Raw genomic sequence first — 15,856 nt, 5'->3', positions numbered from 1 at the left:
TTGTAACACTGATTCTTTCTACATTCTTTCTACAAGGATCCCCAAAAGTATTATGTACGCAATTGCCACATAGTGTCCAATCCAAGATACTCCAGGGACTGCATCTGCTTACCTTTAGCAATGGAGCTGTGCCATATGCCTGCCTGCCTTTCTAGGGGCACCTTTAGATGGCAATCGTATGCACATTTACCTGGGAGTAAGTCCCACTAAACAAAAGTAGACTCTTTTCCAAGTAACCCTATGTAGGAGGGAGCTGTTGGCTGGGCAGTAACACTAGTGTAAAAGTACAGTTATAATGGGGATTTCCATATGAATTTTTCTTTAACCTCATAATCCTGATCTGCTCTTCCCTTCTTTTATACATGAATGGTTTTCTTCACTGCACATCTCCAATGCTGCTCACTAAGGCATCGAAAACAAGGAATGGATACAGAAACACACTTCATAGGTAGCCTTGTGTCCTTTGCAGAGGACAGCCCTCTGTGTGAAGGACTATGTAGTCCAAGTCTAGCTTAACAATACAGAAGCAGGAGGTGGAGCTGGGTCTTGAAGTTGTCTCGCAAGAGAACTTGAAGAGCAGACCCAGCAGTCCCATAGCTCACCTCTTCAGTCTTCTTAGTTGCAGTGGGATGCAGGGGATATTGAAATATTTTCTTAAATTTGCATGCATATAAATTAACATACACAAGTTTTATGCAAATCAGTGTCCTCTTTTCACTGTATTTTGATTGAGTCATTTCTTCTTTTGGATGATGCATAAGTGACTAGCCTACACTTTTGTCAAAATATAAAGGAAGCCAGAAAAGAAAACCAATTAACCCACATACTAAGTAAGATGTGCATCTACAAGTAGAGCTGTGTGAAAGAGCTTTAGAAGGAAAAAGGAAACATCAGCATAAAGCATGTATTTGAGCTGAATGCCAATAAATATTTGAACTGATAAATTAATATATGGATATTTATTATTATTATTTATAAAGTGACAACCATTTATATGGTGGCTTACAGAGTTAGACAAGCAAAACAAGACAGCTTGCTGTTTTCAAGGAGCAGCCATGTGACTGCTGTTTAGGTGGAATGAAGAAGTGAAAAGGCTAAGACAAAATGTGGTTCTGGGAGCTCAGTAAAAGCAGGTAAAAAAAGGAAGCTTTTGTAACTTTTTTTTAAAGAACAGCATTTAAACACCATACTTTTCTTTTAAAACTAAGTTGGTTAAAGAATAATCTGACTAAAGAAATAAATCTATCATTATTCTTAAAAGTGATGCTCTAGCAGAATTGAAGTTGGCTAAAGTCTAGCTAAGTACTGCTATCTAAGTACTGCTGTATTGATGAAGAAATTAAAGCTGTCAGTTCCAAAATTCATAATACTACAAATAAAGTAAAGTATGCAGGCACACCTCAGACTGCTGCAGCCCTCAGCTTTTTTCTTTAGTTTCATGTGATGGTGTGTAAACAAAGAGCTGTCAGTTTAGCAAAGATGGTGAAGCTATAGTAGATGGAATGCCAGCTCCCATCACCATTCTGGCTGGGGATGCTGGCAGTTGGAGTCCAACACAGTTGGAGGACAACCAAGTAGGCTGGCAAAGATTGAAAGAGATACAGCCTCCACACATAATTATTTCAGTGAACTCAAGGTGCTTCCAGACAAGGCTTTCATTTGCTTGACTCATTTACTAAATTTTACCAGGAAGGAGTGGGGAGTTTCCTTCTGTCCACCTGTGCCCCAGACGATATTATCCTCCAGTTGTAGCCCTCCCATGTTTTTCCACCACTTCTGTCTTTTTCCCTACTGCATAAAATCAGTAAAGAGAATCCTCTGTCTGGAAAGCCCCCTTTGTAGACACTGGTATGCATGAAGCTCAGATTTCAAGCTGATTTGGGTGGTAAGTGCTGCAGTGAGGATGCAGTGGGCCTCCCCCTTCCACTGCGCATGCAGAGGGCTAATTTGCCCTCTTTGCCCTTTAAAACAGAGGTGCCGTTTTTAGAGTGCTGTTGTGGACACTCAATTTATGCAGTCCCGGCCATCATGCATATCAGCAAGATCTGCCAGTTAAGGCTGTTTCCTTTCTTTGACTTCAACAGTAAGGATTTCTCCTTCTCCAGGCATGTCAGAAGGAGTCATGGTAATGATGAGGGACTGGTTAGTGATTCCTCTGAGCAAAGCTGGTTTAGCAGGAGGAGTTGTTTGTGGTCGGCTGTTGGCAACTGTCTTTATTTCCGGGGCAGGTGCTTCACCATGTGTTTGTGTAGTTTTGGCCTCGAGATCTTGAACAGGGCCCTTTTCTGCAGGTTTGGTTTGAAGCTTTGCTTTTTCCTTTTCCTTCTTTTCTTTTTCTGCTTTTTCTCTTTCTGCTTTTTCTCTTTCTTCCTTTTCTTTCCTTGCTTGTTCTTCCTTAGCTTGCCTTTCTTGTTCTTCCCTTTCTTTTTCTTCCTGAAACAAAAACAGTTAAATATTAACTTCTGTTTTTCGTTTTTTCTTTTTCTGCTTTTTCTTGTTCTTCCTTTTCTTTCTTTGCTTGCTCTTCCTTTTCTTTTTCCTCCTGAAACAAAACAATTAAGTGTGATTAAGTACAAATCCTTGGGAAATCAAGACCACACAGTTTGCTTTGTCCATAGTGAAAAGGTGAGCACAATTCACCAAGTGCAGCTAATCAGCAAGCCCGATTCATTTCAACATGGCCTAAACTGCATTTGGAGTCCTTCTCAAGTTTACCAAGTTTATGGAATGCTGCTTAAACAACCTCGTAAAAGTATACAGGTGAATTTTTCCCTAAACATGTTGTCAGTATGATAAGGTGAGGCATGACCACATTCTGTTAGTTTTCTATCGTTTCTATGAGGATGCCATGTGTAAATTGGAAGGCAAAGACCACCAAAGAGTGACTTGTCCTGTTAAAGCCACTTAAGCCCAGGGTCACCTCTATATTTGTTGCAAGGAACTACCTAAGTAAATTAAGGCTAGAACCCTACACATACCTACTGGGAACTTCCTATCAAAGGATCTCTGCTAAGTTCTGTCCCTTCTTAGATGAATGCTAAAGAGCTTTTTATCCTGCAAATGTGTTTCCTTGAATAATTTTATTTCTAACTTTTAAATGTTTTATTTTTATGCATTTTAATTGAGATTGTGGATTTTGTTACTTATATGTTCTTTTGGTTTGCAAACCAACTTTGAATGTTGTAAAAAGTACTGGTGAGATATCAGTGATTTAAAATAACTTCATAAACTCAAATATGCCAAAAGCCCCATTAATTTATGAAGCAGGGAAAAAGTGTCAAGGCCAAATACTTATTCCCTGTATTGCTCCTATCAGACACTGACTCCATCTTGACACTTCTGGCTTGCATTTATAGTTTCCCATTCTACTAGTTGGTTCATCAGCCTTAAGACAGAGTTCCCTGATTCATACCTAAAAGAGAATGATAATTTAATACAAGCCAGGATCTTCACTATCCAAGGATCATATTATTGATGTCCCTTCATGGCTTCATGATTTATGAAGCCAGGAATGATCACTCTACCTGGCCTAACAAGACCTACTTCTATGAAAATAAGCTTTATTTGGTTGTGCTTTGTGTTGCATGTAGTACTACTTTTTTCTGTCCTGAATCATGACAGCTGTTTTCATTAGAATGGTTTTAAAAAAAACTCTCTTCCCTTTAAAAACTGTTTCCAGCACATCAATTTGCACATTTTCCTGTATTTATAAATCCAGTGTAAGTGCCTATGTACTTAGTGCATGGGCATGGTTGAAGGTGTGCATAACCCCATGGCACGGGAAAGACATGACACGTGAAAGTGTAAGATTCATGTTTTAAAACTCTTAGTATGGCAAACAAGCAAAGGCAATAGTGTGTGTGTGAGAGAGAGCGACAGAGAGAGAGAGAGAGAGAGAGAGAGAGAGAGAGAGAACGAACCACCAAAGATTCATAGGACTAGATTCCTTACTGTTGGATGTTCCTTCAACTTGACCCACCCTGAGATGTTCTTCTCCCTGTCTGTTATCTTTTCCACCTTGCACACTGCACTTCCCAAATGTGTGAGTACCTGGGCCTCGCGCTCTCTCTTCAGCTTGATAACTGCAGCCATGCCACCACTTTGCCCACCAAGCAATGCTTTGAACATTTTGGGTGGTTCTATTTTCTGTGTGAGTAGAGAAAGGCCTTTGACAGGTTGTGGTGGTCCTCCAACAGGCTTCCCAGTCTTCTTTATGAGTGCTCTAGATGGGTGGATATAGAAAAGTACATGTAAATTCCAGTTCAAAACTCCCAGAACAACCATGTCTCTTTAGAATATTTCTTCCATTCTCTATTAATCTTTCTGATTCTAGTTTCCCAGCCAGCCAACAAAATATATCCAGCTTTCTCACAAGTTTTATTTAAGGATCAAATGATAAATGCAACAAATACAGTAGATCAGTGCAGCTCTTCTGGCTGACAAAAGTAGCCATAAGAAATTAAGGAAAACTTGGCTGGATCAGGTCCATCTCTTCCAGCTTCTGGTTTCCCACAGTGCCCAATCAAATGCTTCTGGGTAGCCCAAAAACATGACAGCAACTGCCCTTTCCCATTGATTTATCCTAGCAGCTAGTACCCAGAGGCACAAGCCGTTTGAAGGCCAGCTGCCCAGGTTCTCTATCCAAGTTGCTTTAGTGGGCATTTTTATTTATATACGTATTCTAGGAGATACAGTACATGCACATCTTACTGCATATGTATCTTAGAAACCAATTATTGTAACTTTTGAAAGATGAATGCTTCAGATATCCAGTAACAGTCTTAAAAGTTGAAGCATCTGCAAATACCAGTTGTGAAACTATGCATTCCAAAGAAACTTTGTTTTTATATTAGAAGATAGTTTTTTCTATATTGTCTTCCAAGATATGTTACATTACTTAAGATGGCTCAATAGAATAAACAATAAAAAGATAAAAATAACACACCAGATTCCTTCTGTTTAGATTGTACTTTTCTGGTGCATTCAGCTTGAGTCATCTCTCATCCAACATTACTGTGATAGGTTAAAGCCATGTGTAACAATTGGGAGTGCTCCTCGACCCAGAGCTTTCATTGGAAGCTCAGGTGACAGCAGTGGCGAGGAGCGCTTTCTTTCAGCTTCGGCTGATCCATCAGCTGTGCCCCTACCTGGAGAACGACTGCCTGGCGACAGTGACACGCGTTGGTGACTTCCCGACTTGACTTCTGTAATGCACTCTGTGTGGGGCTACCCTTGAAGATGGTCTGGATACTTCAATTGGTTCAAAATAGGGCTGCCAGGCTGCTGACAGGAACTGGGCGTTATGTTCACATGACTCCAGTCCTCCGTCAGCTTCACTGGCTTCCCATTGAAGTCCGGGCCCAAATCAAGGTGTTGGTGATGACCTATAAAGCACTTAACGGCTTGGGTCCTGGTTACCTGAAGGAGCGCTTACGTCCATATATGCCCGCCCGTCCCTTGAGATCTGCAGGAGAGGCCCTTCTCCAGGAACCCTCCGTGAAGGAAATTAGGAGGGTCAGTACTTGGAGGAGGACTTTCTCTGTGGTGGCGTCCCATCTATGGAATGCGCTCCCCAGAGAGGTCCGCCTGGCGCCGTCGTTATTTGTTTTTCAGCGCCAGGCAAAGACCTTTTTATTCAAATGTTATTTTAATTGTTAATATTATTTATTCATTTTATTCTTTGGCCAGGGCGACTTAATTTATATTGTTAATTCATATTGTTAATTTATATTATTCTATCTTGAAGTTTATGGTTGTGAGCCGCCCCGAGGCTTCGACGAATGGGACGGCATAGAAGTCTCCTAAATAAATAAATAACAATAAGCATGTTTGAGAAGCAAATAATTTTCTACATGTGTTGCACACAATTGCCTCTATATCTAAGACAATTGCTATATAGTATTGTGGAATGACCTACTTTCCTTTCTTCCTCAAGAGCTTTTCAGAGTCTGGATAGTGCACCAATATTTCATTGAGAGTCTTTTTGTCAAGAATAAAAAGATTGGCAAATCCATGGGCCACCACATTTGCTGTCCGCCGATTTCCTCCACTTGCTGCTAATAGGCTAAAGTGGAAAAGAAAATAGACCTCACACTCTAGTTCCAATTTTCATCACTCTATGCAGCTTGGTTAGTTACTGATCTTTCCTTTCAAGAAATTCTCTAAGGATATTTTGAAATCTAAATTTGTAAATCTATAGCCTGTACTCTGTCAATACGGAAAACAGGTGTTCTCCAAACTCTTTCAGATATAATTGCAAACATTTGAAAAGAGTATATCTGCACCCCGTGTTCTTGGTTTTTATGGTTCTGACTTACTTCGATGATTTATTCAACTTACCAGCAGTCATCCTGAGCTGCAATGCCAAGTACCGAGCACAGCATACTGTGTAGCAGGTGGGATTGTGCTGGCATGTGTTAATTGGGGTGAAGCATCGTTCTGCTTTGCTTTAAACTGGGAGTCTCACTCCCTTAGGTAAAAGTGGGTGGAGACCAGCCCCCCATCCCCATCTCTCCCCTTCATCATCCATTCACATAAAACACACACACACAAACATGAACTCTGTTCATTCTTCACTCATTCTTTCTGTCCCAGTTCAGTTCAGGAGAATATATCACAGTGGCTTATTTCCACTGTGACCATGCACTGGGGGATATGCATAATTACCCGCAGCCCTGTAGCATGCTGTGTTGTGCAAACCCATCTGGGGTGGCTTTGTTAACCCTAAAACAGCTCATGCATCATGTGAACCCAGTCTCTCTGTATTGCATCCTCTCTCTCTCTCTTATGCTGTGTATGTGTGTCGCACAGAAATGTACACATGTATCCTATCACTCAAGGCTAAGTTTAAAGAGGTTAAGAATCCCAGTTCATTTCTTAATTCCTGCTGCCTGCCTTTGGCTATGTACAGCAATGACAAGAATTGTTGCCTTGATCACAGACAACAGAGAGAATCAAGTATTCTCTGGATTCCTGAACTGAGAGCAATCGTCTCCAGAAACAGAGGCAGAGAGACAATGGAGACCTGTAACAGAAGAATAGTACACATGTACGGCATCAGTTCTGCCTGCCAATTTCTGTCTTCCCTTCCTCCCTATGGTAGTGGCCATGGTTCTCTGGATGCAGGAGAAACAAGCCTTGCACAGAGCTAGTTAAGCAGCAGAGAAAGCTGTCTCTAAAAAAGACAACTGGTGCCAGTGTCTGCTTTAGTGTGAGATGCACACAGTATATTTTGCATGAGTGGTGGGCAGAATCATGGCACATACAGGAACTAGCAGAAGTTCTCCAGGGACTAATGCAATCTCTCTTGGCATCTCAGAAGCCAACAGGCCTGGACAAGTACTTGATGTACAGATGAAACTTGTTCTCTGAGCAAGTCTGGAAAAGGCATAGGAGGCACATGGAGAAAGGAAGGTGGAGGTCAAAACCTGCATGTTATTCCCAGTCCATGAGTTTCCCACCTCTGCATTAAATTTTGTACATAGTACTGATGTTAACACATATGATAGAATAGCATATAAATAAATGCAGTGCTGCTTCTGAAGTTCATATATAAATTAATGCTTGTGGGTGATAAATGGCAGTACAAGTATTTTTTCTTTGAAAAGATTAGATCAGGCCCGTACGATTTGTTGTCCATTAAGCTAAATAAAGCAGAGTGATTTTCTATCCTTATATACTATTCTTAACTCTGGAGAGCCACTGTCCATGGATGGTAAGTTGTCTATGATCAGGGTTGGGGAATGCCAACTAAACAAACACTTTTTGTCAAATCAATGGATTCTACTTCAGTGCCACAAAGGAGTAAATTCATCTTTGCGTGAGTGGGGAAACATATGGCTCAGCTCAAAGACTAATTTACAGTACCTTAGAATTCCAGCTGTCAAGGTCTGTGGGAATAATTGACACTTGCTTATCAGACCTGCTGGGCTCAAGGATGCCTCAAGATGGTGGTCTAAATGTGTATAATTGCTGGCAGCTGGAGAACTTGTCACCCCAGGATTGGTGGAGGGATGTCAGACCATTAGGTCAGTTGATGGAGGAGGGGGAATAAAGAACCCAAGTGTTGAAAGCAGGGTTGCTTTTCTTCTCTGGGAAGATTGATCAGCCACCAGCTGAGAGACCTACTGATCTTGCACAAGATGGGATTCTAGGCATCACAGTATTGTGAGTGTGTAGTGTAGTACAAGGCTAGCTTTATCATTTTGGGGTCCTGGCAGTGCAACAGAGTGCCTTGGGCATCAGGAGGAAATAGATGGATGTCTATGCAATTGACTGTAGCTGCTATCCATTTTCCCTGGCTAGCTATGTAAACCCCCACCCCTTTTATCCTTCCCTTTCACCCCTATGTTTTAATAACATGTCTTTTTAATTCTCAGAGCCTATGCTTGTGTGAGTTGTGTGCTAAACTGGTGTCTTGGCTGTGGGGCAGTCACTGCTTGGAGGAAAGCAAGTCCACAAGGCTTGAGAGGAGAGACAGGGGTATCCCCTCAATCCAACATTACATTCAGTTCATAAAGAGGCCCCATATTAAAGCACAGTAGATGCACATTTTCTTCAGAGGAACATTTTTGCCTATACAACATTGCAGCAGATGTACTTGGCAGAAAGGGGTGGGGTGCAGACACTCTCTCAGTCTGTGATGGTTGGTTCTGAAAGCTCCACCTTCATTTGATCAGAGTGAAGGTGCACTCTCCGAGCCATTGACTCAGCTGCAGAAGCGCTGCTGGAATGCTAAATTTGGGGTCACACTTTTACACTAAAAATTAAAAAAAGATTTTCAATTCACCAACTTTTTTTAAAATAAAGAAATTATCTACCTTTTGCACATAGCCAGTCACTCTACACACACATAAACATAATGGTCGCCGCTGACCAATCCCAAGCCGAGCAGTGTCGCAAGCCGAGCAGCGGCCTCATAATCAGCGCGGACACACAAGCAGCCCGCATGCACTATTTTAATGATTTTTGCCACTGACCTGCTACACCTGACAGGGTGATTCAAAATCACTTGAAAAAATCCGTTGGAAAAATCCGTCAAAAAAAAGGTGCCGGAACGTTGTTCCGGTGCGTTCTATGACAAAAAAGCCCTGGATTTGTGCAAGTGATTGTCTTCCATGGAATTATGATAGCAAGGGGATTTTTACAATAATTTGTTAAGTTGATAATAGGTTTGGTCAATGCTATGAAACAACAGTTTGCCCAAAACAAAGAAAAAATACCTGATCTCTCCAAATACAGCTCCTGCTCTTAGTGTGACCAGTACCTTGGTGCCATCAGGACCTCCAAGAACTTGAACCTCACCTTGCTTAATGATGTACATTTCTCTGCCAATTTCTCCCTAAATGCAAACAAATACAAGAAAACAATGGGAATTCATTGCCGGCTGATATTCAGGAAGAATGACTGTTAAATTTAGGGACCTAGTTTTTCCCAGCTGAATTTTCTGCAAATTGAATTCCTCCTATACACAGCAGAGAATGTAGTTTCTTGAACTGTGTGGAAAGATGACTTTCTTTTCAAAGCTTTCCCAGAGATACATAATTATTACAGCTGCATCCCATTATTTATTACAACTGGATTTGGGAAGGCTCCATTGTACCATACTGGCATCCACAAATGTTTATTTATTTATTTAAAACTTTTATATGCCGTCACCACATGCCTCGGCATCTCGGGGCAGCTGACATGTTGACTCGAAAGCCCATCACACCTCCCCCTCACATCTTTTAGGTGGTGGCCTGAGGGCAGTGAGCCCCAGTCAATCGGTACTCAGAATAGCCAGATGGAATACTGGGAAGGAGGTGACTTTTTCGTTATCACAAGGGCCAACCAATGTGTACTCTTTGAAAAAGGAAGAACTGGTTGCTTCTGGGCTTCATCACTTTGAACATGTGGTTCCTTGTCCAAAATGAGACCACTTGGCTCACAGCAGGCTTGCCTTTCAATGTTTCTACCTTTGTCTGAGGCCTAACACATGAATAATATTCAAACAGATCCTGGATTTTGAGATAAATGAATCTGGTTGCAGAAAAACTTTAAACGTTTTTCCTTCTTTTTACTTGGAAGACATGGAAAGTTTTTAATCTAATAGAGCCTAGTCATATACTAGAAACACATCACATTCACACATCAAAACAAGCAACCCTGAATGGCTTCCACACTTCACTTAGCTTCACTTTTCTTTATTTATTTTTTTATATGGATGTGCCTGACACATGATCAGGCTCATTGTTGTATCCTTCCTCCCTTCTGCCATTTCCTTCCCTCTCAGTCCTCCAGGCAGTATCTGAGGAGGCAAGGAAAGGAATGAAGACCCCTGTATTTGACAGCTGTGATCACCAGACAAGTTTGGTTTGCCACAGCTGTCAAGCAGTCTCTTTTGTATAAACAGGACTCATGAGTTCAAGCTGTTGGGAGCTAGGTTTCGGCCTTCATACCTTCAATCAAAAGACCATTCTTTGGCAAAAACATTTTATCCTCCAATACACATTCAGGAAGCAGAGTCATCATGGAATGAGTCTCTGAGCAGGCACAGAACAATTCATTGAATCCAATCTAGCAGCTACTAGATTGCTCTGTTTGAGCAGCCCTGAGAGCCCTTATGGAGGTGGGCAATCTCTTATCAGTATACTGTCCCTCTAGTCGGTTAGCCTCTCTCTCCTGATGCCACATCATGGGGTCAAGAGTTGTACCAGTCTTGTCTGGCTCCTGTCCCATGTCCAGTCCTAGCAGTTGTGGATCCTGACTATTTGCATAAACTATCTGAACACCTGGAAAGGGCAGCCTTGATATTTAATTATTTAATTTAATTTAATTAAAGCATTTATATGCCATCCTTTGCAGCAGCCTTATTTCTCCTATCTCAATATCTGGAGGCCCGATTTCCCAGAGCCCATCCTCCCCATCAGAAGAGTATGAATCTTCCTGACCTTGAAACTCATGCTGAGCACAACTGCTCTTTCATTCCCAACAGCAGCCTCCAACCAGGCACTGCTGCCCAGCTGATTCTGGCCTCTCCTGGTTGTGCAGGGGAAGCAGCAGGGGAGCGCTGCCTGTTTCCAGCACCGGCCAGGTGATCTGCTCCTGCCCTAAAGAGGTTATTCAGGGTGGGAGGCGGGCAAGGCAGGGGCATCTCTGACAGTTGCACAGAATGGCAGCTGCCCGTGGAGTTCTCTAGCTAGTCACTGACCAAGAGGCCACCATTTCCGTTCATGCTTTCTAAAAACCCAGCCCTGCTGTGACAGGGTTTGGATGACACAACAGACAACGAAGATCCCTGCCCTCCCTCCACCATTGCTCTGTTGCTCATTGCATCATGTCACCTCCTCTCTCTTACTCACCAAGATAAGCACAGCAACAACAGCCCAAACAAATGTAACACTGCCGATTCAGATGAATATCAGTGTTTTAAGTATTTTTCCTAATGATCATTTGCATAATTTCAAAAAGGAAAATCAAGAATAATCAACCTACTAAAGCATCTGCTGTTTCTTGCATATTTACCAGCTCATTTGTAGCTGATTAGCATCCAAATGAAGCCAATTATACCTGGACAAACAGGACTGAAACGTCTCAGCTTATGATATATGTGTCCCAATCAAAGCAATCTAATATGTTATAGAAGAAAAAGTAGCATCAAACTGGGATGTGTTTATCATTTATATTCTTATTACAGTCCAGTGGACTGAGCATTTTATTTTACATAGTAGATTTGGATTTATATGTAGATAAGTAAGGATTTGAGCCTCAGAGCCAAACTAAATATGACTAGGAATGGTAAAAAAAATCACTCAGTTTTTTTGATGTTTTGCCTGATCTATACTTTGTAAACATGAATACAATTTGAAGTTGGAAATCCATAGATTTTCTGAACTTGTAAGACATTCTGTGATTTTGAAAACTATCATGTGCTCATTTGAAAACTGCACAAAGAAAAATGTACTGGAATTTTATTTTATTTTATTTTATTTTATTTTATTTTATTAGGGTACCTATGAGTTGCTGAGAACCATCCAGCATAGCTTTGGCTATTGGGCAGTATAGCAATGAAGGTGGTGGTGGTGGGGTGGGACCTGGATGAAAGGAGCTTGATAGTGGAAACACAAGAACATTTGACACCCCACCCATTGCCATACCATAAAAGCACTTAAGTATCCATCCTGCCTGATTTATTTTCTTTAAATGACAGCTGCTCTATGTTTGTGTGGCAGTCAGGACTTGAACTGTGGCACACAAATCAACACTTTGAACATTTACCACAGAGATGGAATCGCAAGGAGGATGATCCTCTGAAAGTGGCTTTTTTTCCCTCTGGGAGGAGTGATTCTCCTGCTACTGAAGGATATTCCTCCTCCCTGGCAAATAGCCACCGAGGTCAATGCTTAATCAGGGCTGTGGTGCAGGAGATGAGGATTGATGGGAGCCCTCTTTGTTGTGTGACAGGGACCAGCCCCCCTTCCCCCTGAAAAAGTTGCTATTTCAGTAGGAGAAAGAGAGAACACAAAACATAACATTAAGCAAGGTGTTTAACACCACATAAAACTATTGACCTTCACCCCCAGGATATTACAATAGACATGCTTATTTATACTAATTATTACTGGCTTAGTACAGAATATAAACTGTGTTTCTCAGGTTTCTCAGAGAGAAGACCAAGGCTTTTACAGTTTGGTCTCACATGTCCCTCTATGTACTTTCGTTTGTGAAGTTTTGTTCCTGAAACAATTTACTTAAATATTGAAGCCTAACGATATGTGGCAATATATAAGTCATATTTAAATATCAATTGGTCATGAAAGTAATAAAGTTCACATTGTCTCAACCAAATCTGAAATTTGAGAGCACATTATTATGATTGCACACTCCACTGTAATATGATATGTAATTCATCCATGATTAATTTTGTTCAAAATTTATTCTTGAGTGAAAGCTGAACTCTTCTAATGCCCCATGATTCTTGCATTTGTAGGAGAAATAGTCAAGATCACCTTTTTGCAGACAAAGTCCCCAGGTAAATACACAATGGATTTCAGTCTCAGAAGCATGTCATATATCATTTGGGTATCACATCCCTGTTTTAAAAGAAAGAAAGAAAGAAAGAAAGAAAGAAAGAAAGAAAGAAAGAAAGAATCATAATAAGAGGGAATGTATTGTAGGTGCAACATTTACTAGTAATATTACACACCACCACCACCAAGTTGATTTTTAAAAAATGGTTACATCTAATCTTCATGTGCACAGACTGCAGAAGTGACTGTCATGCAGTAGACAGAATGCAGAAGCTCAGCTAAGATAGCCTTTTAACAATTTAGTCCCAATTTTGTGTCCAATTAATAGATTGAGTTTGTAGTCTAGAAGCTGCAAATGCAACATTCACAACGATTTCTAATAAAGAAAATTCATATTTCAAATCCCAAAACTTGAATGGTAGAGGCTTGTGTCACCAAATTATCACATCATTTTCTATAAGAAGACAATTTAGCAAGAATCTTGCCCTCCTATCCAGAACATAGGAAGCACTGAAGCAAGAGAGATGCAAAGGACTCTTTTCATCACAAAGACTTTATCACTGAGCGATGATCAAGGCCATGCAGAAAGAGGGGCTGTGTTTATACCATATGACAATCAATTCTGCACAGTTACCATGGTTTGCATGTTTTTACCATGATCAAATGGCTTCTAGTTTATCATGGTTTCCACCCTCCCTGCTCAGTCCTCTCACTGTTGACATGTATCCCATCAGCTATTGAAGTGGTTGCTTCAGTTGCCACTCTTCCCAGAGGACTCTGTGATAATTGCATACCTTGACCATGGAAACCATGATTCTGGGTTCAGACAACATGGCAAGTCATGGTGGTAGAATTTAGGAATGTGTGAGGAATCTGTCCATGGGTAGGAACCTAGATTTCCTGAGCTCTGCCCCCAAGACTCCAGTCTATGTTGCACCGCCCCCAGTGCTTTTTTTGTAAAAAAAAAAAGGTGCCGGAACTCACATCTTGGGGTCACACTTTTACACTAAAAAAGATTTTTGGTGTAAAGTCAGTCACTCTACACACACATAAAGCCAGTCACTCTACACATACCTAAATATAATGGTTGCCAGTGGCCAATCTGGTGCGTTCTATGACAAAAAAAGCCCTGACTGCCCCAGAGTCCAAGTTTCTGATGAGTGTGCCCAGTATTCATGGGGCACTCACCAGGAATTGAGCCCTATACACTGTATAAGCAATGCTCTTGTCCTACAGCTGCTCTGAGCATGCTGAAGAAGGCTGGATATGAGGAGTTTGCCAGGAAAGGAACCCCCAGCAACCACTATATAAGCAGTGTCCCTCTTCCATGCAAACTGCAGCTATCTATCTTTTGAGTTGCTGCAGAAGAAGGTTGCTGGACGCACAGCTTGTGGCTGGCAAGTGTTTGTGGACTTCTTTTCAGCTCTGCTCACTTTGAAAGACTGACCTGAGCACAAGAGAAAGCCTGTGAATACTTGGAGGGACAGATTCCAATAAGGCAGTATCTGAGGACATAACAAGCTAATTGTTTGGAACACCACTGCCTCTGACATCTTCCTGCTTTCTCCCACTTTCTCTCTCTTAGTCCCAATCCCCACTCAGTAACAGGATCATGGCTGTGTCACTGCTGGGACCAAAATTAGGACTGCCAGGATGCAGGCAACAACACTGCTTCCTGTCTGACTGGAGTCAGAGGGGGCTTGCCTCATTCAGCTTGCTGCATGGGTGAATGTCTTTCATGACTCTGACATGAGAAGTGGTTTGACAGTATGTGACTCATGGAGGCTAGATTGAGCCTAATGAGATCCACTGATAACTCCATCCTTAGCTTTCTGTCTGCCAGTGGAGTCCTAGATCATGTTCCCCAGCATTAAAACTAGCATGTAACTTGATTTTATCTGTTGTATTATACATCAAGATTCCATACTGTGATCAATTATTCTGCAAAAAGAAAATGCCAATGGGAGTTATTAGATTACACCAAAATCTACTTACTTTGAACAAGTCAACTTTATTGACAATGGCAAAGTTCACATCAACTGCAATGGCAAGCTGCATTTTTCCAGGCATCTGCTCCAGCAATTCGGATTCATCTGTGAAAAGAAAAAATAGAACACTTTTTCCCCACAAATGCTGATACTATATTGGGTGGGTTCACAAGTAATGCCAATCCACCAGGGCAATCTCCTTTTTTTCTTCTAAGTACCAAAAAGTGCAGGGAGCTGAGAATGGTTCTGCCTCAAGGGGAAGCAGTGCTAGCTATCCACAAGCGTTGCTTGGGCACTTGCAGGGCGGGTGGCCCTCACAGCTTAGGAAAAGCAGTAAGGGGTTCCATGCTCCTCTTTTCAAGCAAGTCACTGGGTGCAGGCCTTTACCTGCGATGGGTAGCGACCCACTGTGAATGAAAGAAACCCAAGAACAGTAATGGATTCTTACTGCGGCTAGGGCATTGAACCGAGCTGAGCCAAACCAAGCAAGCCAAGCCAAGCCAAACTGAACCAAGCCAAGCTGAGTCAATCCCATGATGAATAACACATGATGAATTTGCATGATATGACAGCCAACCATGGATTATTATTGGTGGTTGGCTGTCACATTGTGTGAAAACAGTAATCAACAGATGGTGAGTATCACCCCATCTCCCAAATAATTTAAAATAATTACAAGAAAGTTCTAGCAAAGTACTTCTAACAACAAGTTTTAAAATTAAATTATAAAAGAAAAAGTCCAGAATTAACATTTCTACACTATAACTTAATGAGGCCTAATCAAAGGTCACAAAATACTGTGTAAGCATTCAAGTTCTCCAGAACTCTCAATCAGAAAAGATATTAAATAAAATGAAA

The 15,856-nt window shown here is 41.4% G+C and overlaps 1 protein-coding gene across 1 annotated transcript in view; it reads right to left on the bottom strand.

Moving 5' to 3' along the window:
* Positions 1–2,052: 2,052 nt before the first annotated feature.
* The window catches only part of CNGB3 (cyclic nucleotide gated channel subunit beta 3), a 69,547-nt gene continuing 55,743 nt past the window's right edge, over positions 2,053–15,856 (bottom strand). Inside the window, exons 13-18 of the mRNA XM_044424329.1 lie at positions 15,006–15,103; positions 12,990–13,073; positions 9,222–9,340; positions 5,918–6,064; positions 4,051–4,222; positions 2,053–2,433 (exon numbers count right to left, since the gene is read on the bottom strand). Coding sequence (XP_044280264.1) covers positions 2,053–2,433; positions 4,051–4,222; positions 5,918–6,064; positions 9,222–9,340; positions 12,990–13,073; positions 15,006–15,103 — 1,001 coding nt within the window. The remainder of the gene's footprint in view (positions 2,434–4,050; positions 4,223–5,917; positions 6,065–9,221; positions 9,341–12,989; positions 13,074–15,005; positions 15,104–15,856) is intronic.

The sequence above is a fragment of the Varanus komodoensis genome, unplaced genomic scaffold (genome assembly GCF_004798865.1).
Source record: "Varanus komodoensis strain SLA01 unplaced genomic scaffold, ASM479886v1 scaffold14_1, whole genome shotgun sequence".
NCBI lineage: Eukaryota > Metazoa > Chordata > Lepidosauria > Squamata > Varanidae > Varanus > Varanus komodoensis.
Note: the sequence above shows the minus strand (reverse complement) of the source record. Positions and strands in the feature narration are given on the sequence as shown.